The sequence below is a fragment of the Corvus cornix genome, chromosome Z (assembly GCF_000738735.6).
Source record: "Corvus cornix cornix isolate S_Up_H32 chromosome Z, ASM73873v5, whole genome shotgun sequence".
NCBI lineage: Eukaryota > Metazoa > Chordata > Aves > Passeriformes > Corvidae > Corvus > Corvus cornix.
The window spans coordinates 24,127,085-24,151,203 of record NC_046357.1 but is presented as its reverse complement, the minus strand read 5'-3'; the positions used below and the strand labels follow the sequence as shown (position 1 = coordinate 24,151,203).

Sequence of the window (24,119 nt, the reverse complement as noted above, 5' to 3'; positions counted from 1 at the left end):
GTATGAGACACTTAATTTTCTATGTTATTATTTTACCCTAGTGGCTGTTGGAATATCAATGCTTAACAAGAGCTTGGAGAAGGGTGATTCACAGCCAATCCTGATGATACTGCAGTCAAAGTTTGGATTACGAGTCATTCCTGAATGTGCTGAAGCCTACTTCAGGAACCTCTCAGAAGCCAAAAACATGAAAACTACAGAAGGTAAAACCTGCCTGAACAGGACAGTTCCACATGTCCATATCACTGAGGCAACCAGAAAGCTAGAACAAGAAGCTTACCTAAAATCACTGTAAATTGAGGAAGATAGCTGCTGGTTTAAAATCTTTTGAGAAATGTTATATTTTTCCAGGTGCTTTTTATATGACATTGAGCTGTTGTGCACATAATGCAGATCACAGTACATGCTGAGAAACAAGTCTAGTGATTTCCAGAGTCTAGCTGAGACTTTCTAGAATGTCAGACCTGCCTCTGGGTGAATTTAGGGCAGCTTCTCTGTGACTGTCAACAGACTAGTCCATTCTCTCAGAAAACCGTATTACCCTCTGATAATTTTTTTCATATTAGCAGATTCAGAGATGCACACATCAGTCTTACAGATTACTGTCAAAGACCAAGCCAGTACCTGACAGTGTTCACAGCCCAGTTATGGTCCCTGTGCATTGCCAGAGCAACAGTTACCAGCAAAAGCTGGGGCTATAATCTGGTTTTAGCAAGATGATGGGGTGTTTTGTCATGTTAGAGCTGCAAAAGCTGGTCACAGCTAATGGCAGCCAAGGTTAATGGTTAACAGACAGCTAACGGTTAAAAAATATTACTGTCAAGGTAGTGCCTGTTCTTACAGTAGATGGGCATGTTTCACTTTGCAACATGAGCATTTTGAGGGCCTTGCTAGCTTTATCTTGGGGCGTTTTGTCCATGAGGAAATGAGGTTTTTCCTGCCTGTCAGGATGCAGACTGGTTTACCAAAGCAATAAACAAGAAAATGATGTGGATATAGGAAATGTCCTGTATGAGGTATGAGTCAGTAAGTCCAGCATTTGGGCAGAAGACAAGAAAAATATTTTTTATAAACACAGTCTGTTTCACTTATGAGTGATGATGTAAGACAGAGCATGCACTGTTTCAGGAGCACTAACTTGGCACATTAGGGTTTGCAGAGGCTAGCAGTGGATCTGTACCAACCTCATAGCTGTTTCACTAACCTTATAGCCATTTTGTTCTAGAGGAATGACCCTCATCCACCCAGCAGGGTATTTTGAAAATCCTTACTACAAAAAGGCGTAAGATACAGAGATTTTGCATGTCAAATGGCTTCACAGCAAGTACAGGGAGGGGAAATGAGTAGAGAGAGCTGTAATGTATCAGTGAAACAGGACAAAAATGTGTACTAATGGTATGAACTGCTTTTAGGGTCTAGCAAAAGTCCATGGATTAAAATTGTAATGAAAGCCATGTACGATTACTATTACAATGTGGAAACTGAGGAAGGTACCTGTGTTGCGCCCGAAGGAGTTCTACCAAAAATGTCGTGGTTAACTGGTGAAGAAATCCAGGTAGGTGGCTAAAACATTTGCTTTTATTGCAAAAGCACCATAAACATTTGAGAGCACATGAGACATGGCAATCTCAAGAGGCTGTGGTGGGTGAAACTGAAGGTCACTTTATCAGTTATCTGCTTCTGACAAGGGCAGCAACTTAAGTCTAAGCAGACAGTAATAGCATAGCCTCCTGTCTAGTGTCTGGCAGTGATTTAGGGATTTCCTTGCTGGAAGTTACAGCATTTCTTTTAATGACTATCAACAGACACCAGTGGAGGAAAGTCTGATTTCTTCCATATCCTTTTTTATTTTATAGGACTTTACATTGATGAATAACAAATAATTTTATTACGTATTTAGGAGCAAGTGGAACCACCATTTTCTGTTTAAATCTAATCCTCTGACAGCATTCTTGTATCTCCAGCTTCAAGAGGATGGGTGCGCTGTTTGAGCTCCCTTACTGTAGAGGTTTTGCACAAGTGTGAAATAGAACAAAGCAGATCACACAAGCCTCTGAGTAATTTGTTCTTCTATTATTCTGAGGCAGCTCATCGAAGTTACAGGCTTACTCCTCTACACAAACAGAAGTCAGTGTAAGTCCCTTTGAAATTCGTAATGCAGCAGTACTTGAGTGTGCTTCTCAGCAGAGAACTCACTGATTCAGTTAGTATTCCTAGATGTCTGAGTTGTACAAGACACTTGTAGGAAAGCAGAACCCTGCTAATGTATAAAAGAATACTCTCTTAAAACAGCATATTCACTTGAATAACTGAAGCTTGAAAGTAGCTCAGTTACCCTTCCTATATGGTTCAGCAGTAACAAAGTAGCTCGCTCTTCTTACTGATTAAAATCTAGGGGCAAATCAGAGGGATTTTGGTAGGGTGAACATAAAGTGCAGAGATGGAGAGAGCACAGTCCAAAGCCTATCTTCAAAACCAGGAGCGATCTGCCATCAAAATACAGGTATTGTTCTAGAACAAGAAGGTAATGTGGCTTGGGCAGCTTTTTGCATGTAATGGGTGACGTGACTGATTGCTACCACTGATAAAATTCTCAAGCAGGTCTGCCTCCTTGTTTTCCTTAGCAGCAGTTTAAAATTCTACATCTGCAAATATGTGCTTTCATACAGCAAATATCCAATTTTAAAAGAATGGATCGTATCCACCTCTAGTGTAAGTTAGTTGGGAAAAGCTCGTACACAGCCCTGGCTTTGTTCTGACATGCTCAGATTTTTTGTGGTGTGCGTAGCTATGCACAGTACAAGACCAGAAGATGTTTGTTAAGCATCGAAGCAAAAATTCCTTGGTAAAGCATGACTTACGAAACACATTCCTTTCTAGACTATCCCTAGTTGGAAGTGGTTTGTTTCTGTTCCATGAAGTTATAGCTGGACAGGGAGTGGCAGCTGCCATGGTGTTCTCTGGCAGTATGTCTTGGATATTTCCAGTTCACTGTACTCCAAAAGGTGTACAAAGGAAACGTTCTGCTGAGTGAGCAAACACTGACAGAGGCATGCATACTGTTTTTAAGTGGTGAAATAGCCAGCTCCTATTAGGAGCAATTTATTCCACTACCCACTCACAAAAAAAAAAAAGAAAAAAATACATGTGATTTTTTTAATCTACAGTAGCTATACCTAATGATTCATTATGACAAATAGCTTTACTGCTAGTCATTATTGGGATTGACTTTTCATTTTCCAGCATGGTGCCTGAGCCCAGTAAAGAATTGTACTTTGAGAAATTCAAAGTCTGTGTGAACAGGTTCAAAATATGGAGAAATGTAGGTAAATAAAGTTCTTCTGTTTTCTTTCTATTGGCATTAAAGTAGAAGTTACTTGTGGAAAGACAACAAGTAGAGGACAAGGCTGGTGTCACGGTCTGGATAGAGATGACAGGCAAAAGCAGCAGTAAAAGTGTCTGTTATGCCTGTTGCTGGGTTCCTTGACAAGTGTTTGTTTCTGAGCTAGCAAACAGAGTCAACTGAGGGAATTGAGAGGTTGTCATCTGTGGTACAAGATGATCCTGAGTGGCTCTGGAAGATTAGAAACTTGGAAAAGAGGCCAGGGCAAGAGCAACGTGGGTCCAGCTAGGTAAGGGATAGCTTTAGGATGCAACAGAGTGACAGAATGTGTAGGGCTGGTAGGGACTACAGCAGGTCATCTGGTCCAACCTCATTTTTCAAGCAGGGTCATCCCAAAGCACATGGCGCAGGATTGCATCCAGATGGTTCTGGAATATCCCCAAAGGCTCCACAACCTCTCTGGTCAATCTGTTCCAGTGCTTGGTTACCCGCCCATAAAGAAGTTCTTCCCCCATATTCAGGTGGAATTTCATGTGCATCAGTTTCTGCCCATTGCATCTTGTCCTATTGCTCAGCACCACTGAGAAGAGCCTGGTCCATCCTCTTGATACCCTCCCTTCAGGTACTGATAGACATTGATGAGGTCCCCTCTCAGTCTTCTCTTCTTAAGGCTGAGTAAATCCAGCTCCCTCAGCCTTTCCTTGTAAGGGAGATGTTCCAGTCCCTTCATCATCTTTGTAGCCTCTGCTGGACCCATTCCAGGAGTTCCATGTCTCTCTTGTCCTGAGGAGCCCAGAACTGGACACACCATTCCAGGTTAGGCCTCACCAGGGCTGAGTACAGGGGCAGGATCGCCTTCCATGACCTGTTGGCAATGCCCTTCCTAATGCCCCCCAGGATACCATTGGCCTCCTTGGCCACCAGGACACTCTGCTGGCTCATGGACAGCTTGGTGTCCACCAGGACCTGCAGGTCTGCAGAGCTGCCCCCCAGCAGGTCAGACCCAGCCTGTGCTGGTGCCTGGGCTTGTTCCTCCCCAGGTGCAGGACCTGGCATTTCCCTTTGCTCAATTTCAGATGGTTCTTCTCTGCCCATCTCTCCATCCTGTCAAGGTCCTTCTGAAGGGCTGCACAGCACGCCAGGGTATGTTGGCCATTCCTACCAACTCTGTGTCCTTGGTGAACTTGCTGAGGAGGCATCTGCCCCTTCATCCAAGTCATGGATGAACAAGTTGAACAGTTAAGCATTGAACCTTGGGAGACACCACTAGGGACAGACCTGCAACCAGACCCTGTGCCACTGATTTTGACCATCTGGGATCTGCTCTTCAGCCATTTCTTGACCCACCTCACTGTCCACACATCCAGCCCACATCCCTGAATTTGTCCATGAGGATGTTGTGAGAGACAGTGTTGAAATCCTTGCTGAAGTCAAGTAGACAATATCCACTGCTTTCCCCTCATCCATCCAAGCAGTTGTTTCATTGTAGAAGGCAATCAGGTTGGTCAAACACTACTGTAGTGAACCCATACAGATTATTCCTGATCATCATCATGTTATCCATGTGGATAGAGATGGTTTCCAGATTGAGGCACTCCATCACTGTTCCAGGGATGGGAGGTGAGGCCGAGTAATGGGCAAGAGCTGGAAGTCACTTATGTGGGATGAAGCCAGTGACTGGGATGCCAAGTATGTGGGTGGATTGCTGATAAGAGTAAAGATGACTTCAGGAGAGTGAAGGAAATAGCATTGGACAAAAAAGTGTGCTGAGATTGGTCAAAATTAACATGAAATGTATTAGGACACCTTAAAAATACAGAAGCAAGCTTAGTTTTCTCTTAATCACAATGGCAGTTTTTTTCAACAAGATAAACAATTATTTTAGTGTGTTACATAGATTTAATAAATATTAGTTTCTTATTAGGGATAATGGTTTCCTGCCTTCTCTAAAATAGGCTTTCTGGAAAGGATTCAAACAAAGGAAAAGCTATGTTGACAGATTAAATGTGCTTCGAGGCAATGTTGCTGCTATTGTTAAGGTAAGAACCCCCCAAGTATGTTTAATCCCTTGACATAGTCTATCACCACCTGGGAATCAGAGACTAGGAGCACAAGTTGGAGGGTTTCCAGAAATCTGTGTGGCATTGGAAGTTGTTTAATTGATAGCTTAAGCAAATTGCTTCTTGAAAGCCGTGTTTGACTTGGAACAGGCTTTGCAGAATTTGAGGGGCTCTTGATAGAGATTTCCTTACATTCCCCTTTTCAATACTAAACTAGAACACATTTGGGATGACAGTGTATTACTTCCTTAAAAGCTGTCAAATCTCTCTCTGAAAAGCGCTCACTGTTCTGAGATGCTAATGGGACTGTTATATCACAATTAGATTGTAGATCATGGATGGAATATTGTGACAGAATCTCCTGTTTCTGAGGGATACTGGTTTAGAATTGAGTCCTGAGACCTGAAGGTAGAAATTATTTCCAAAGATAATGCTACACACAGATGGTAGAAACTTGAACTCAGCTTGATTAAGTGATTTAGTGCGAACTCGTTTATCTGGTCACTGTCCAGTAGGAGCCTGGTAGTACAGTCATCTGTGGCCCTGAGCACACAAGAACAGCATGCTTGCAGAAGTAGACATTCAAAAGTAAATGTAAAACACATACACAAAGTTTGAGCAGTGTCCCTTAAGTTTTTTAAAAATTTCATTTAATTTTCAGATTCAGTCATGGGTCAAAATGTGGCTAGCGAGGAGAGCTTACAGGAAACGTCTGCAATACTTCAAGGATCATGTAAGTAATTTTTCTCCATTTTGAACATGAAGCATTGAAGTAGGGTAGTATGCAGGAGCAGTTTTGGGAAACAGAAAAGAGGGTGCAAGTTTTGCAGTATATCTCTGAGCAGAAGTGTGTCATAACTAGATCCTTTTGCCTAACCTTTCAGAATGACCAAATTGTGAAGATACAAGCATTTCTTAGAGCAAACAAGGCCAGGGAGGACTACAGAACACTAAGTAAGTAGTAACAGTTGCATGTTGTACGTTTGGGGACAAGTATGTTACTGTGTTTAGTCGTTTTATTTTATAAGTTTCACATGGGAATTCTCAGTCTCTTATTTAACTTCAAAAGAGGGTGCAAGTGTTTGTAAAACAGCTGTTCTATAGATGAAACCATTTTGCATAGCTGTACTTTTAATGCATGACAAAAATATTGGTAACTGGCATAAACTTCAAATTTTCTGCTTAGTGATCAGTTTCCTGAGGGCTTTCGGTATTACGTCAACTAACAGGCCTGTTTTCTTCAATTGTAGTTGGTGCTGAAAATCCACCCTTGACTGTTCTGCGCAAATTTGCCTACCTCTTGGACCAAAGTGACTTAGACTTTCAAGAAGAACTGGAAGTAACAAGGTTAAGGGAAGAAGTGGTTACAAAAATTCGATCCAATCAACAGCTGGAGAAGGATTTGAACTTAATGGATATAAAGATTGGATTGCTGGTGAAAAACAGAATCACTCTTCAGGTCAGCAGGCTCCGTTCAGGCCCCCTTGGTAGCATGCACTGAGCACTTGCCCATGTTGAGGGAACTGAGGGTTACACAATCACAGCTGAGGCTGGAAGGATCTTGGAGATCATCTGGTCCAAACCCCCTGCACAACCCAGAACAGGTTGCCCAGGACCATGTCCAGATGGATGATTCTCTCCAACAGTGGAGACTGCACAACCTGAGCAACCTGTGCTAGTGCTCAGTCACCCTCAATTAGTCAAAGTACTCCTGGTAAATTAAGCAGTATCTTTGCATGTTTCTACCTTGTGCTAGCTGTTGTTCTGTTGTCCTGAGTTGTACATCACTGTGTTTTCTTGTGCTGGACACTATTGTTGTGGACAATAGTAACTACTTGGCAGATTTAAAATCTTTCACGTCTTTTCTGTGTTAAATTAGAGTAGACTTCTGATCATATGGAACAAGTTGTTCAATGTTAATTAATCATGAATGAGTCTGTGTAGGAGATCAGGTTCCATATAGTCACTGTTGGCAACCCATACTGGTGAAAGATAAAAATGTTAAAAAACTGGGTAGTGAATAGAGCAGCAAAATTTACAAAGTTGCTAATTAAGGCCCTTGGAGTAATACTGTATTTAACATGACTGGGAAAATGTTCATTTTTCCTGTTTTATGAATATATAATCCAGATTTTTGATTGTTTTTCTGCAGGATGTGGTACTGCACAGTAAGAAACTTAACAAAAAGAGCAAAAGTCAACTGGAGGAGATGGTTATGGTTGACAAACAGGGCATCCAAGGTTTGAGTAAAGAGAGAAGAAAAAAATTGGAGGCTTATCCAACACTTATTCTACCTCCTACAGGTAATTTTTAATGCAAAAATTAACATAGCAGCAAATTTTTAAAGAAAAACTAAAAATATACTGTACTGCTTATTTCGTTTTAATGATTGTAGTATATGAAAATGATTGAGTATATGAAAATATTTCCAAATAACATGCAGACTGCAACAGACACTATGGTTAATTTCTAATCTTTCCTGCAATTGAGAAAATCCTTGTTGTTTTTAAAGTGTGCAGCAAATATGGCTGGTTTTTGCTTGAGTATACTTCAGTCTGTACTGAAGCGGAAGAGAAATGTTTACGTCCATATATCTTTTAGTCCATGTAAATTACTGTCAGTTACTAATACCATGCATTATACGTGGTGGAAGGGAAGTGGTCTGCAATGCAGTTCACAGAATATACTGTATCTGTTCTTATGCTATTTTTATCTCACCTCACTGACATTTTTCTAGAAGAATTTTAGATCCTCCCAGGGCAGCCGCTCTCCAAAGCAGACATGTAGTATGCAAAGTTTTCTTGGTAGATAGCCATTGTCATTTGGTAAATTCTCATTGTCATCAGATGCAGAGAGGTACTATGCAGAGACTGCAAATAAAATCCTTAATGGTGCTTCTCACAGGTTGTGCAGTATTCCGTGTTCCTTATGTACTAGGATTTGGAGAAAAGTAAAACCTGCGTGCAAAAGTGACAGATATGGAAGTCACCATAAGTGCTTTAGGCAAGAACAAATGTAGAGAGCTGCCCTCCAAGTGGGGGAGCTTGTCCTGGACAACAGCATGCATGTCATTTGTTTGCTTTGTAGACTAATCCCACATACCTGGCAAAGCTGATTTTCCAGATGCCACAAAACAAATCAACAAAGTATATGGATACAGTCATCTTCACTCTATACAATTATGCCTCCGATCAACGGGAAGAATACCTGCTTCTCAAACTCTTCAAAACTGCTCTAGAAGAGGAGATAACGTATGTGCACTCACAGAAAGGATTTAGCTAGTTTGTGTTTCAGACAGTTCAATGAATGCTTTGTGCCTAAAAGAAACTGGTGGTTAATCTTTACCATAAAATTACACACATAATTTTATTACAAGAGAACTTTGTTTTCTGGGTGTTAAACTCAAGTGATTGCTAATTCAGGAAAAAAATTATCTTTCTATGGTGGAACATATTTGTCTACGAAAAAATTGCTTGTAAAAAGATGCTAGGGCTTCTTGGTTTGTGCTTGAGTATGTAAGGGTAGAGGAAGTATTATCCTTCTTTATGTAATTTTATGTTGTATAAGTGAAGATTGGTGGTTTATCCTGAAATAATGAAATGTTATTTTATGCCCTTAATAGATACTGGCTGAACAGGTATTTGGGTCTGAATCAGGTATATATTAGCTGCCATTGACTATGCTGTGTTCCAGGACATTACTATAAGACATGCACAATTCAGGTGGTAGTTTCTATATATCACCTTGTTTTATATAAAAGCCTTAAGAAATAGACTATATAAAGAGGTTTCAACATAGAAATAGGGTAATTTTAAAAGTGTGGGGTTTGAAAATATGGATAACTGCATATATAAATCAGAACTCTTCTGTTTCTGATACAGCTCGAAAGTAGACCAGATTCAGGATATTGTTACTGGAAACCCCACTGTCATTAAGATGGTTGTCAGCTTCAGTCGAGGCGCTCGAGGACAGAACACTCTGCGCCAGCTCCTGGCCCCGGTGGTGAAGGAAATCATGGAGGACAAGTCTCTCATAATCAACACTAGTCCTGTAGATGTTTACAAGTCATGGGTAAACCAGCTAGAAATGCAGACTGGTGAGGCCAGGTGAGTGAGGAAGCTGGACTTACTGTGCCACACACATGAGGAATCCCTCAGTGCTGCTTTCCTATTCTTCCTCTGAGAAATTGTACTTGTGTCCATGCACCCCTTCTCAATCTTCCTCCAGCAGAGAGATTTTGGGGAGGGATGCTTGAAAAACAGGTGCTTTAACTTGTTCTGAACAACGAAAAGATCACTTCCCTTGTCATGACCTTCCGAAGTCAATTACTTAATCTTTGTAAGTGTAATAGACTATGCCATGGAACAACTTAGTCTTTTTCTCAAGTTTTTTACTACCAGCATGTTAGTAGTGTCCCAGGCTTTTGAGGAGCTATGCCGGGATGGGGATGTGAAGATGCATTCCTTATATTTGTATACTACTTACCCTCAAAAAAAGGAAGCCAAAGCATCTGAGACTTTTAGTAACAAAACCCAGATTCAGTTGTATTTGTTGGACTTTTGCTCACTGATGGCCCTTATGAAGAAAAAAATAAAGTATTTTATTCTCAAATGTATTTCACTTGGTTTAATTTCTATTTTTTTGCTTTGCAGCAAACTCCCATATGATGTGACCACAGAACAAGCATTGACACACACAGAAGTTGTCAGCGAACTGGAACCATCTATTCAGAGTTTGCGAGCAGTAACTGACAAAGATCTCACATCCATATTCTCCTCTCTCAATATGATGCCGTAAGTGCTGAGCTAGGACTCTCCAAGCAGCAGTTCATGTGCAGTTCACTTGAACCTCTGTGATGGAGATTCTTTAAATCCTTTCTATGCTTTCAAAGGCTTGTGATACGTGCCTCTCGAATCACTTCCCCAGTAGAGGGAGTGGTTTCTCTGCCTCTGCCCCACTTCAGCAGCCGAGCAAACTTCTCCCTGTACTTGAAACATTTTGTGTTTTCCATTATCAACTCATTCTTGAGTTTCAAGGGAGTGGGCAAAAAGCCAATAGCTTAAGCTGACTAGAATGACTGTTTTGTGTTTCATCTAAGTATTTTCCAATATTTTTCCTTTTCATCTGTTCTACATGTAGTTATGGAATGAGATACATAGCCAAAGTTCTGAAGAGCTCACTCCATGAGAAATTCCCAGATGCAACAGAAGATGAACTACTAAAGGTAGACTTCTGAGCACAAACTGCCAGCAGCTTGTTCTTTTAATGCCAAAATGGATTTTTATTAACACTAAACATTCTAAGGATGTGGGAAAGCAGCATTTATTGAAGGAATTTGGCACTTCTTATTGAGTTGCAAAGGGGCTGAGGGAGAAGGGAATTTTGTTGCCACAATCTAGGTATGTTAATCTGGGCGCTCAGCAATTCTTATGGAAGAGAGTGCTCAACCTGTTTTGGATAATAACTGTACTTAGAAGGCTGGAGTTTATCTGAATCATCCTGTGGCTTGGGTTGATACTGAGGTCCTTGTCATCACCAGTTCTTTCACTGAGATCACTGTAGTCCTCTTTTTTTTTTCCTCCCCTATCTGAAGTTGTTAACATGTTAAGATACTGTAATTTAAATGCAATGAGAAAGGTCTCTAAAAGAAAATTTAGAGTAGATTATACTACACTTAGATTACATTACACTTAAGATGCTTGTAAAAGTTATAGAAATGGCATTTGTACAGACTGAAAAATAAGGTGTGAGTGGTAAGTATGTACTGGCATAGTGGCCACTGTTACCCTACCACAGCCATAGTGTCTCTTCAGAGGATTTAGGGGAATTGCTCCATAAGCCATCCAAACAGCTGAGAGACTGACAATGCTCTTAGATTAGGACTATTTTGCACTTCAATAAAGACCCTTTTATCAGTATTTAATGACATGGTTCTAAAAGTACAAGGTTTTAATTTTAACAGAACTTTCCTATTATTCTTCACTGTCCATCACTCCAGCAATACAGATTAAAAAATTACTCATGAAAAAACTTAGATAGCAAATGGAGCACCTGCCTGAAAGCCTTTAAATGTGTAACTTGGAAGTTCTGCATGTGCATACACATAAGCTAAAGCAAATTGCAGAAAGCAAAGTCCTGCCTGTTTCTGAGACCAGGAATTCTTCGAAGTTGACATCTTCAGAAGCTACTGTACCATTGTCATAGAAACTGCACTTTGGGAAATCTGTTCTCTAGATTTCTAGGCTGCATTGCAGTCCAGCCCCATTGGGAAACAATTGGGGTCCCCTTGTCAGTGAGTGCATTAAATGCTGCCAGTATCTGCAGCATTTGGGAGAATGTGCCTCCGGAGCAGAACCTTGCAAAATATAGAGGAGTTGTGTTTGTGTTTAACTCCATGCCTTGCATTAGCTGAACTACAGACAGCACCAAATTGAAATGTGGTTGTAAAAGTCTGCAACTGATGTTCACAGAGGTGTTGTAGGAGGAGTATAATGTAAAAGACCACAGGTTCTTCCAGCTAGCCTCATAGGTAACGTGTGTCTTGATGATTCTTCTAGAACCAGTTCTTATGGTCTAATTCAGAAGTAGAAATGATTGGTCATGTTTTGTGAGGTGTCATTACTGTTTGTAAAGGGAATATCTCTTAACTTTTTTCTCTAACTTTTTCTTTAGATTGTTGGCAACCTTCTGTACTATCGCTACATGAACCCTGCCATAGTTGCTCCTGATGGTTTTGATATAATTGCTATGACAGCTGGGGGCCAGATACACCCTGACCAGAGGAGGAGCCTAGGCTGCGTGGCAAAAGTCCTCCAGCACGCTGCTTCTAACAAACTCTTTGAAGGAGAAAGCGAACATCTGTCCTCTATGAACACTTACCTCTCACAGACCTACCAGAAGTTCAGGTATGCAAAGCCCTCACAAATACCTATAGAATAAGTGCTTTCCTCTAGGATGATTAAGGCAGGTGGACTCCTCATTGATAGGAATTTCCTGTTCATAGTTAAAAATGTTGAATGATACGGCAAAGAGAAATGCTTACTGACAAGGAAATTGGAGCAGGAGTAACAGGTTGTATTTTAGCTTGTGCATTAATTTGAGATCATCTCTGCTGTCTTGGTTGCAGTTCCTTACTGCAAACACAGACTGAGAACAGACTGAGGTAACTCATTATCTAGCAGAAACAATGTCTGCTTTGATTTGGGAGGACAGCTGAACATTTTGTCTGAAGAAAAAAACATTGTTAGTCAGGAAAAAGTTGCAGGTTTTTATTCTCTCATCTTTGCTGAGAGATTCTATACAGATTTCCTTCTTTTATCATGCAGTCATAGGAAACTGCATGTTTGCTACATTCTCAGACAAGTTTTTTGGGGTTATTGCCCATTTTTGGGGGTGACTGTTATTACTTTGTGGTATTGTTGAGTTTTGCAACAAACTTGCACTCAGAATTTCTGTCTTTAGTGTCTGCCCTTCATGAAAGCAAATGCACTGTTCATATAATGGGTTTCCTTGAGAGATCAACCATGGATACAGAGATAATTAAACTTAGTAATTTTAATGAAGTAGTCAAGGGAATGACCAAAACATGAAGAAGCTATAGGGTAGAAAGTGTTATAATAAGAATAACAAATGCTAATAAAAGAGCGCTACTCTAGTTGGCCCTTGATCGCTACAAAAGGAAGAATCCCTCTCCTAATTAAGCTAACTTAAATATCTGTATGCCTGTGCTCTGTACTTCAACTAAATCCTTCTTAGACAGCAATGGTGGCTGCCCTTAGCTGCCTGTTCCCTTTCGGAACAATATTAGCAATATTAGCTATGCTAAAAGCTACTGAGCCTGCCTAGTTCTTTTACTCTGCACTTACGAACTTGTGCAGGAATTTGTTCACACCCTTCCTAAGCCTTTGAGATCATCTGCCTCCACACCCCCTCCTGTAGCAATATTTAGAAGTTTTCTACCTGTTAGTTAAAATTAAAATTTTCCTGCAGTTTCATTGCATACCCTCTTGGCCATTAATTTTTGGACTTGAGTATGAATTCTGCACACATCTCATGCAATACCACTGTGATTTTGTACAATTTGATTTGTAGTCCCCAGCTTTTCCTCTCCAAAGTGAAGAATCACAACTCTTCCCCTTTTTTCTTTTTGGGTTTGGTTTTGGGTTTTTTTCCAATTATTCTTTTCTAATACTTTAAATGTGCTGTGAACCTGAAACATGTATAGTTTTCAACACCACAGGGCTGGCACAACATGGCTCCTGGAGCAAATCCATAGGCATCATCCAAAACCCTGTTTTTCCCAGCTGCCCCATTTCAGGTCCTCTCACTTTGGAAAACAAAAGTGGTTCTCTGACTGGAGGACTCTGCTGGTTCTCAGTTGTCTGTGCACATTCCTGAAGAAGTCAGTAGCTTGGAGAGACATCATTTTGCGAAGCAGGTCTCAGTAGTCCGTGTACATGCTAGTCATACTGAAGTAACACTTCAACCACACTCTGCATTTTTTCCTCTCAGGATTCTTATATTTTTAAACAATATTGCATTTTCTGTCATTTTGAGCAGCTCATTTTCTGCCTAACAGCAAAGTAAACATTTGTGGGACAAATGGGAATTTTGTGCAGCTATTTCAATCAATTCCTTCTTGGCATATCTCATACTACAAAGTGCCTTCATAAAATCAGAGGGAAATCTTTTTATAACTTCTAGAGCATTAAATAGATATTTCTCTAAGTCCTTAAAATTTACCAAGTTAATAACGAGGGGAAAACAACCCAACCCCTTTAAAACAGTCTACCACCAGCTACCCAGGAAAGAGAACACTTCATCATTCATATTTACATATCACCTTCAAAAGGGTCTTTGAAACATTGAGGGTAGATTGCAGGTTATAAGAGAAATATAATGCATGTCAAAGACTTGACTGTGACTCTTTTATACAGGCTAAATAAAGTGAATTTATAAGGGACAATTATTGAAGTCTTTCTCATTTTCTCTTAGGAATTTTTTTCAAGCAGCATGTGATGTTCCTGAACCAGAGGAGAAATTCAATATTGATGGATACTCTGATATGGTGACCCTTAGCAAGCCTGTCATATATATCTCCATTGAAGAAATTATTAATACCCATTCAGTAAGTCAATGAAAACAGACTTGTCAATGGACTGTAGCATACAGATTATCAAATATTTGCAGCTAACATTCTCTGGGGAAAGCTTAGTTTTCTTTCTTACTTTTGAAGTAATTTCTTCATCTCTGAAATGTTCTGAAGTTAAATATTAGATTTTTTTTTTCCCCCAGGAAAAATGCAAATACTGCTTCCATGCAAAAGCATCATCTTGAATAACAATTAGTACATAACACTTTCTGATGAGGGGAAAGAACATTTATGTTCTAGTCTCGTGTGACATTTCTAACTTTGAAACAATTTTCTGTCATGGGTAAAAAAGTGAAAGCAATTTGAAGGAGAGCCTTTGACTCTGGGAATAGAAATTGTGTATTGTGGCTCTGGCATTCTGTCACGTGACTTCTTGGAAGCAGATGCAAACATCTGATTTAGAAAAAATGAAGCTGTGCTATCATGCCTGTTCTTAGTGTGGGTAAAGAACCGAGTAACTGCAGTCTGAAGTATGACTCAATACAGTGTAAGTTAAATGTTTACCACATGTTCCTCCTAAAACTGGGATATCACTATCTGTTTCCTGGCTTGCAATATGTCCCCTGTGTGTCCCCCCGCCCAAGTGAAAAAAAAAACCCCACAAGAACATTTCCCCATTTAAAAAAAAAAGCCCACAAAGAACCTCTCACAAATACTGCCAGATACACTATGGAAAAGGTAGAACACCCAACTCACAGCAGACCACACTGTAAGGCAGTTTTATTCAAGTCAAAACAAATAACCTAATCTGCTAAAAACATACATTCTGGCTTGTCTTTGTGCCTGTTCTTCTAAATTATGAATAGACCTACACCTGCATTTTAATGATCAGCAGTTGTATGTGAACATTAGTCCTGATCAAGTACTCCTTTTAGTGAGTCTAGTGACTGGCATAGCATATCTATTAGGGGCAGTGGTTGCTGCAGAGCTGGTTCCTCACTTAGAAAATACAGTCCTTTCTGAAAGGTATCACTGACATTGTAAGCTACTGGAATGGATATACAGAAAACAGGTATCTTTCTGTGGACCACCAACACTGTCTTTATTCCTTTGCATGTTTAAGGATGAAGCACCAAAATGCTTTGCTTGGGATTAGCACCCTTTATTCTGTAATGATTAGGACTTTGTTAGTCCTAATTGCAAATCTTCGCTCAGCCGTGACATTTAGGACTCCAGAGACAATTCCTGGAGGAGCAACAGCAAGGCTGTTGTTTTACAGCAAGGGCAACCTTAAACTCCAGCCCAGAATCCAGGGTGCTTCCTGGCCTTGGGAAGGTCCTCCATAATCCCAATCATGCCTGGTATTTTAGTTTCCAGATTTATTTTCAAGTATAAAGATACCAAGAAACCTTTTTCTGGATGATGATTTCATTCACACGTGTTTATAGCTGCTTTTGGAACAACAGGATGCCATTGCCACTGAGACTAATGACCTGCTGAACGAATTGCTGGAAGGTCTGGGACCTGTTCCTGATACAGAATCTTTCCTTGGTATGCTGTATTCTGTCTTTATGGGCAACTTCATTCTAGGGGCTGAATTAAACAGAGGCTTGCCTTAATACTCTTGTGTCTCTCAGAGCAATAGCTTCTGGTTCTCTGTTTACTGCAAAATTTTTGTCCAAACACTTATTGTAACATTGCACCTTATACTTGAACCTTTTTCTAGCTGCAATACTCACTCTAAAAATGAATGATGTGATTCAAAATACAAACATTAGTAATATTTTGAATGATCCAGTTGTGCTTAAACTGCAGATAGGAAGCAAGGGATTTTTTTAACAATCCAATCTTAAGATTTGCTAGTGTTGGCTAGAATTTAGAAAAAGTATATAGAAAATTCTAAAACCAGCCTTTTTTTTTTTTATACTTAATTATCCAAATAAAAATTTCATTTTTGAGATCATGCAAATTTATTAGAAAGTAATGCATTTGACTGATACTTAATTTGCATTAATTGTAGCAAATTGTTCAGAAAGTAGCTAGGAGTCATGGATAACACCAACATTCAAGTGAATAGCCTTTTAACATAGCTGCTACTCTTTCACTTCTTCATTATCACTGCATGTTAGGATAAAGGACGTTAAATTGTTTGTATTATTCTTTGAGAAGACAACATAAAAGTTTTGCACATCAGTAGCCTGAAAAGCAAGGATTGGCATGATTTCCAAAATACTGTAATTGGGCTCATAAATAGCTAAGTTATGGTTTTGAATGTTTCCTTTCAGGGGAAAGAGCTGTTGATCCCAATGACCCCAACAGGGAAAGCACACTAAATCAACTTGCAAAAACAGAGATTTCACTGTCTCTAACAAGCAAATATGAGTTACGGGAAAGTGAAGATCAGGATCTCAAAAGTCTGATGATAAAGTAAGTTTTGCTCCAATCTTTATATTCTGGCAATGCTTTTTGTTTTGTTTTTACTTTTTTTTTTTAAACTTTTTTTGACAACTGCCCTGCCTAAGTGCATTTCTGAGGTGCTGAGTGCATTCAGTTTTCAAAAGCCAGTTTGTGTTCAGTGCTACTCAAACTTTTGCCAAAGTCAGGTGAACTGTCAGTTCTTCCAGAAAAATAAATATATTGCCGTTTGTGTTTTGGAGCATGACTGCATCATTACCTAACCTAGTAAGTGTTTTTTCATGAAGCTATAAAAGCACTCTGCTTTAAAATGCCACAGCCTTGAGAAAGCAGAGATGAAAAGCAGTCTAGACTTGTAAGGGTCAGAGAGTATTATGTCCTTTCTTCCCCCTCAAAAATAAACACTTCCCTGATATACTGTCATTAGCCATTTGAAAAGGATGTAACTGTTACTTCAGGAGGAATAGTGCATATGCTGCATGCTTTTATCCAGGAAAGCAAATTGTGTTTATTCTATCTGGTGAATAAATTAAAAAATGGCTATGGGGATACTCTGGAATACGGTCTACTTTATAGTAAAAATTAATTACATAACAGCACTTAATTTCAAATTATTGGCACCCATCTTCTGAAGTCATTTCAAGCTGTCCAGAAAAGGGATTGGCCTACTCTAAGATCCTAGTACAATCTGGGGAAGAACAGGATGCTGCTCTCCTCTATTACCATGCTTATATGTACCACACGTGTGAAGGCAGAAATTCACATTAAAAGTGAAAGACAGCACCAATAACTAGGAGGGCAGATATGGGCTGTAATTAAAATATGATCTAATAAGCTGTTTGGGGTTTTTAAAATCAGAAATAAGTATTCTGGATTTATTAGATGGTGTGAAGTTTTACTTCTGAAGAAGTAACTGTACCTAGGAAGACTATCACTTTAAACCATTAGGTTTTATCATAGAAATCTTGACCATATTTAGACATTTTCCTTGGAAACTTATGCTGCATCTTTAATTTTCTGTTAATTGTTAAGAATAGTGAGCTATTTCAGTAATCCTGTTCGCTAAATTAATAGAATTCTGTAACAGGAAGTTCTTGGAAGTATTATGAATGAATAGGCAGCAGGAATGAGATAAATTCTTACCAAGAAAAAAACTGGTTAACATATCGGAGTCTAGCAGCTTCCCTTTTTTAGCAAGGAAATGCTCTTTGTCTGTTGTCACTAGAGAAATATCTGCCCTTAGTGGTTTGCGTAAACACACTGCAACAAATATAAAATTCCTTCAGAGTTCAGCAGTTCGAGTGCATTTCCACTTTATTCAGTAAATATGATGTTTAATGGAATGATGAAAAGCTTGGGCTTTTCAAAGGTTACATTTATGTCTGCTGTTTTGTCATTATCACAATTAAAATCCACATGCAAGTTGTTGCTTGTATTTTTGTTAACAGTAACTGTTTTACTGTGCTAGTTGGTTACCTGTTTTCTAAAATAAATGGAGGGAAGCTTACATGTATTTCTCTATTCAGACTGTGTAGAAACCAGATACTCAACACTATTAAGGGAAGCCCTGAAACATAAAAAGCTAGAAAGCAAAATTTTACCAAGAATCTATAATAAAGAGGGAGTTTGTGAATTTTATTGTTGAAAAAATGACATGTACAAGTGATCCAGTGATAACTGTTTTGTAATATCCATATATCCCTTTCAAAAGGACCAAAAGACTTATTGTGGATGTGATACGAACACAACCAGAGGATACACTCTCAGAAATATTAGAAACACCAGCCACTGCACAACAGGTAAGTGCTATACTGTGATTGAATAGGGAATAAAGTAATTTATTATAGCTATTTGAAAGCCTTAACAGATCTCTGATAGCTTTCTCCATCACGTTATAACAATGAAATTGTTTGTTGATGGCTTTAGACTATGCAGATTTAGAGTCTTCCAAAATATGAGGCTTGCAATTTTTTTTTTAACTGTATAATTGAAAACAGCTTCAGAGGAAAAGAAAAAAATAAGTCTTGCTGTGAGCTAGGATGACTAGGATATTTTTTTCTTTACACTTTTTGTGAGCAGGGTCTTTTCTCTCCTACTTTATAATACAATCAAATAGCCTGAGGTGAATCTTTCTACTCTTATCATTCCACACCCCCACCCCCCCCATTAAATTCAGTATTGTAATTCAAGTTCCCTGACCCTTGAGTTTATTTGCTTAATCTGTACAAGCAAATCTCAGGGAACTACTGCTATCCTCAGTATGGGAATTGAGTGGGAAGAGCTCACAGTTGAAGTCTTTCCTGTAGACACTGACACAAAAACTGCATCTTAATAATGTGCAGATTTTAGTTAACCTCAGTGTGTGCATGTGTAGGAAACACCTGTGAGATCTGGACAGCCAGGTGACAACTAGGTGTTGTCACTACATACTTAAGATATGCCCAAAGGCATAGTAGAAATGGGGTACTTTGAGACCAAGTGGTAATAGGACATAAAGCCTGCACCCTGATTTTTGATAATCTCATTTGAGAATTCAATGTACTTGAACATTTAACAGTTATCAAAATCTGGAAAATAACTGCTCTGGATTTTTTTTTTTTTTTTTTTTTTTTGCCCAGGAATCTGAGAACTTGAAACTTGTAGAAGAATGTGCCATCTTAGATTCAAAAACTCCAGAGAAAATGAAGAACAGCCAGGCTATTTTTGAAGATGGGCAGCTACCAATAGAACAAAAGAAAAGGAAAATTCAGAGAAATCTCCGGACATTGGAACAAGCAGGACTAGTGTCTTCAGCAACTAAGTACCAAGAAATTATAAATGAGATCTCTAAGGTAAATGGAATGCTTCACTGTATATCGATGGGTTTTTAGCATCTAGCCTAAATCCGTTCCAGTTAGAAAAGTAAAATACATATTTTTCAGGGAATGCTACCCTAAACTACTCAATCCACATATGAAGCAAATTGTTTTTGTTTCCTGGCAAAGTAAGTGAAAGACAGTACATCCCTGCATAACTTCCTGAACTGAATAACATACAACTGCAACCTTTGTTATCCAAATCTGATATTGAATTTGATGATGATGATTTAACTCCTCCCCTGTAATGTATTTCAATATAACTTTGTATATTTTAACAGTAATTGGAATTACTCAGTGGTGTTTCAATTAAGAATGGCTGTGGTCTTGGTAAGGTTTCAAAAGACTCAAACCCCTGTGAAATATTATCTGATTGGTATTAATGCTGATCTGCTGTGGTTGGGCAGGACACAAGAATAGTGGGCCAATGCGGTGCCCATCCTGACAGTCATAAAGCACAGGGACTGTTGTCAACAAATCCTGTTCCACATCCACAACCCATTCTGGCCATAAGAATCTTAGTATATTGAATTATCTTCAGCACAACAATGACATCTTCCTTATGCGTTCTGGGTCTGTTAGGCCCTGCAGAACAGCAAAGTTGTCAATATACCACTGCTTGTATATATGAGTAGCAATGTGATTGCCAGATAAACTGTAGGACTCCCTACAGGTACTGTTCTTTTAAGAACTAAAATGATAGTTTGTGCTTTCTCTCAGTAATTAAGTCAGATTGTGTAATTACAAATTTGAATGGTTATGAACTGAGGCTTTTTAAAATTTCAAATAAATACAACAGTTACATTAATACATTTTTTTAGGATATCCGGAATCAAAGAAGATACAGACATCATCGAAAAGCTGAACTGGTGAAACTCCAGCAGACTTTGAATGCACTTAACTCCAAGACAGCATTTTATGAGGAACAAATTAATTATTGCAACACCTATATAAAAACTTGTTTAGACAACTTAACAAGAAAGTGAGTATTTTGTCTTCTAATGTGTCTTTTAGTGTGTTCTAACAAGAGGGAGATCAGGTGATAATCTGTAGTTTAAAGTTTTGATTCCAACAGATTGACAATCTACAAAAGGTCTGTGAGAGTTGTAAACTGCATCAGCATCTGGAAACTAAAGTCTTGCATTTATTTAAGACTTCCTTTGAGAAAGAGAAGTCTGAGATGTATAGATGTTTTCAATATATTCAGTTGGTGCTACTTTGCAGATCCATTTGCATGCTTTGAGTTCATGAAGCTTTGGGAAGTAATTATTGGTTTCTTCCTTCTTTAAAAGGTTTGGGGTTTGTCTTTAGCATGGAAAAGGAGGAAATAAATGCCTAAATAATTTACCTTTCAGGTATGATGCAGTTACTTGAAAGCAATCCCCCCTACCAATGCCACCAAAGTGTCAAAATGAAAACATTTTACTGACATGAGTAGGAATTTTCCTAGTACACACTTCATTGATCCAAAAATTATCTCTAATTACAGAGCATTTAACATTTATGTCGCCATAAGTTTACAAATTGCTCTTTTAAACAGGGGATTGCGGACCCTTTAGGATCAGGGTTGCATTTCACAACAGAATTGAAAGAAGTGCTAAAAGATGATTAAAAATCATTGGCAAGATGATTAGATGATTCACTGCATGCTCAGAATTCCTCTAACTCTTAGATTTTTTGGGATGTTAATTCTGTTTTTTTAGAGGAGTTCAAAAAAGAGTGAAAGAAAGTTGAATATGGCTAGAAGAGTAGCTGAAGTACTAAAGATCTGACAGGCACATCAAAAGCAAGTTCTCTTGTTCTCTTTCCAGAAATTCACGGAGGTCAATTAAATTAGATGGAAAAGAGGAGGTGAAGGGAAGCAAAAAGCTGAAACAGACCTCACTAAAGTACATAGCTGCAAGACTTCATGAAAAAGGTGTCATCCTAGAAACTGAAGATCTTCAAACCAATCAGTAAGTGCAGTACAAAACAATTCCAAGCATTTTCTAATCAACAATTTCTGAAGGGGTCTGGCTTTTGATGAAAGAAATCTTAACAATTTCCTGTGCCACAGCTAAAATTACCTCAGACTTTTGCATTCAGAAGGACGCTACAATCTAATTGTTGTAATTAATTTTTTACTTTGTACCTTGCTCTATGATTACCTTGGGAAAATATTTTAACAAGCCAGCCCTAGCACCAGCTTACATGGACAAGTACAAGTTTGGCAGCAGACTCGCTATTTATGACCACCTTTTTAAGCAGCTGTAGCAATTTTTTTTCATATATTAACCAGTCATTCTCAAATACCTTAGTAAACCCCAGGTTTTCTGCTCTTCCTCACTATGGCAGTGAACGGATGTGGTGGTTTAACATCCATTTTGTATTCATCCATATTGAGGCTGTGGTAGTGAAAGTCTTCCATTCTTTGCACCTTCCCATCCACCTTCTGCATGCAATTTTTTTTTCCAGGTTTTTTTGTTTGTTTGTTTTTTTCCAAGTGGATTCATCAGGTAGAAGAAGCCACATGAGGTAAATATGTACCTGCAAAGAGACACTTGGGCATGGTAGCAAAGAAAATATGGCTGTCCTGTTTCTGTCCACTGGATGTTTGATCTGATTTGTTCACTGAACTTCCCACAGCCTTTTTTTTGTTTGGCTGGTTTTTTGTTTTGTTTTGGGGGGTTTTTTGTATTGTTTCTCCTTTACAAATGACTTCAGAATTCTGTATTTCATACTACCTGTACACCAGAAAGTCTCTAAGACGACACTGCATGGAGTGCAGTGCAGGGAGAGATTGAGTGATTCTTTTGACAGCAACAACACTGCTTGTGGTCAAAGTTCTTCCATGTTCTGCAGGCTTTTTCCCCAAAACTGTCTCTGGACTATATGAAACTGCACAGCCTATGTATTCAATTACTTTTCCTCTTTCAAGGTTTAAGAACGTGATGTTTGATATCACACCTGGAGAAGAAGTGGGTGACTTTAAAATCAAGGCAAAATTTTTAGGAGTTGAGATGGAAAAAGTGCAGCTTCATTTCCAGGTTTGAATTTTGTTACTTTGCTATATAGTTGCTGTTGCATTTCCTGAAAAACTATTTCAGTATTTTTTTCACATATATGCATGAACTAGTCAATCAGTACAGAGCAGCAGATCAAGTGGAGAATAACAGTGTAACTTCTGCAGGATGCTGGGCATGGGCACTGAGTTAATGTTTATCTTGGGACAACTACATGAAATCAAACCCCACATTAGTTCAGTGGCAAGCAGGACATACTAAAAGAAAATTGAAGTATACCGAAAACAGTATTTCTTTTGGTTTGCTGTTACTGACCATCTACAGCTTAGGATCTAGAGGACACATAATGTTTTCTACACGTATCCCAATGGTTGCTTGAAGTTGTTTAAGTTATGAAGAACCTGGAGTTGGTGATGTTTATCACATCTTGTTGTTGTAAGGTATGGATTTAGACAGACACTAATGATTTTTTTCTCATTTCAGGATTTGCTTCAGATGCAGTATGAAGGTGTGGCTGTAATGAAAATCTTTGATAAAGCTAAAGTGAATGTGAATTTGCTTATATTCTTGTTGAATAAGAAGTTATATGGAAAATGAGTATTTTCAGATATCATGGACTTCATCAATCAGTGGGAAGTTTATTCAGTATTTTTTTGCTTATAAACATTTGTTTGAAGTTTGTCGTTGGATGCTTTTTAACTTTAAAAAACACACCCTAAAACACCAAATGCTCTGAGGAATGTACACAGTGCCTTTTCAGCATTGATAACAAAACAGAAAACCAGGAAAATCGATTCATTTAAACAGTTCCAGATTTCCTTGGTGTTGGTACTTTTAAATCAAAATATTCTTTAGGACACACAGCTATTGTGTAGATCTAAAGGTAGGCAGAAATTGAATTTAGTTGAATATATAAACCTCTTCCTATTGAAACATTTTTAAATTACCTCAGATATATAATATAGTTAATACTAGACTTTAAGTATTTACCAAAAGAAAACCTAATTTGTTTCTAAGGGATAGTTTGAGCAAATATTTAGTTACATACTAGGCCTATTTTGTGGCATTTGTCAATTGCAAAGCAAACTTATTGTGCAATTCAAAAAATTTTATAGGTAATTATAAAGCGACAATAACGACTTACTTCACAAAAATATATTTTGTGATTCATTCCTACTAAATGCACTACTGCCTCGTGCAAAATGACATTTTCTACTTTCACAGCCTTTGGAGTGGTATTGGGGAAATCTGAATAGCGAACAGTTGTTCAGTTTGAAGTATTTGAATACGTAAATTGTGCCTGTCTTTTTTTTTTTTTTGTAAGAAAATAAATGCAATAAAATCAGTATTTAG

The 24,119-nt window shown here is 38.6% G+C and overlaps 1 protein-coding gene across 1 annotated transcript in view; it reads left to right on the top strand.

Annotated features, from left to right (window-relative positions):
- Nucleotides 1-24,099, top strand: part of IQGAP2 (IQ motif containing GTPase activating protein 2) — a 109,566-nt gene extending 85,467 nt beyond the window's left edge. Inside the window, 22 exon segments of the mRNA XM_039567604.1 lie at nt 42-203; nt 1,413-1,555; nt 5,299-5,382; nt 6,065-6,136; nt 6,288-6,357; nt 6,654-6,862; nt 7,556-7,681; nt 7,683-7,706; nt 8,491-8,654; nt 9,285-9,509; nt 10,056-10,196; nt 10,543-10,627; nt 12,076-12,308; nt 14,398-14,530; nt 15,943-16,045; nt 16,780-16,921; nt 18,621-18,708; nt 19,528-19,740; nt 20,586-20,746; nt 21,576-21,719; nt 22,682-22,790; nt 23,250-24,099. Coding sequence (XP_039423538.1) covers nt 42-203; nt 1,413-1,555; nt 5,299-5,382; nt 6,065-6,136; nt 6,288-6,357; nt 6,654-6,862; nt 7,556-7,681; nt 7,683-7,706; nt 8,491-8,654; nt 9,285-9,509; nt 10,056-10,196; nt 10,543-10,627; nt 12,076-12,308; nt 14,398-14,530; nt 15,943-16,045; nt 16,780-16,921; nt 18,621-18,708; nt 19,528-19,740; nt 20,586-20,746; nt 21,576-21,719; nt 22,682-22,790; nt 23,250-23,363 — 2,945 coding nt within the window. The 3' untranslated portion in view covers nt 23,364-24,099.
- Nucleotides 24,100-24,119: the final 20 nt, after the last annotated feature.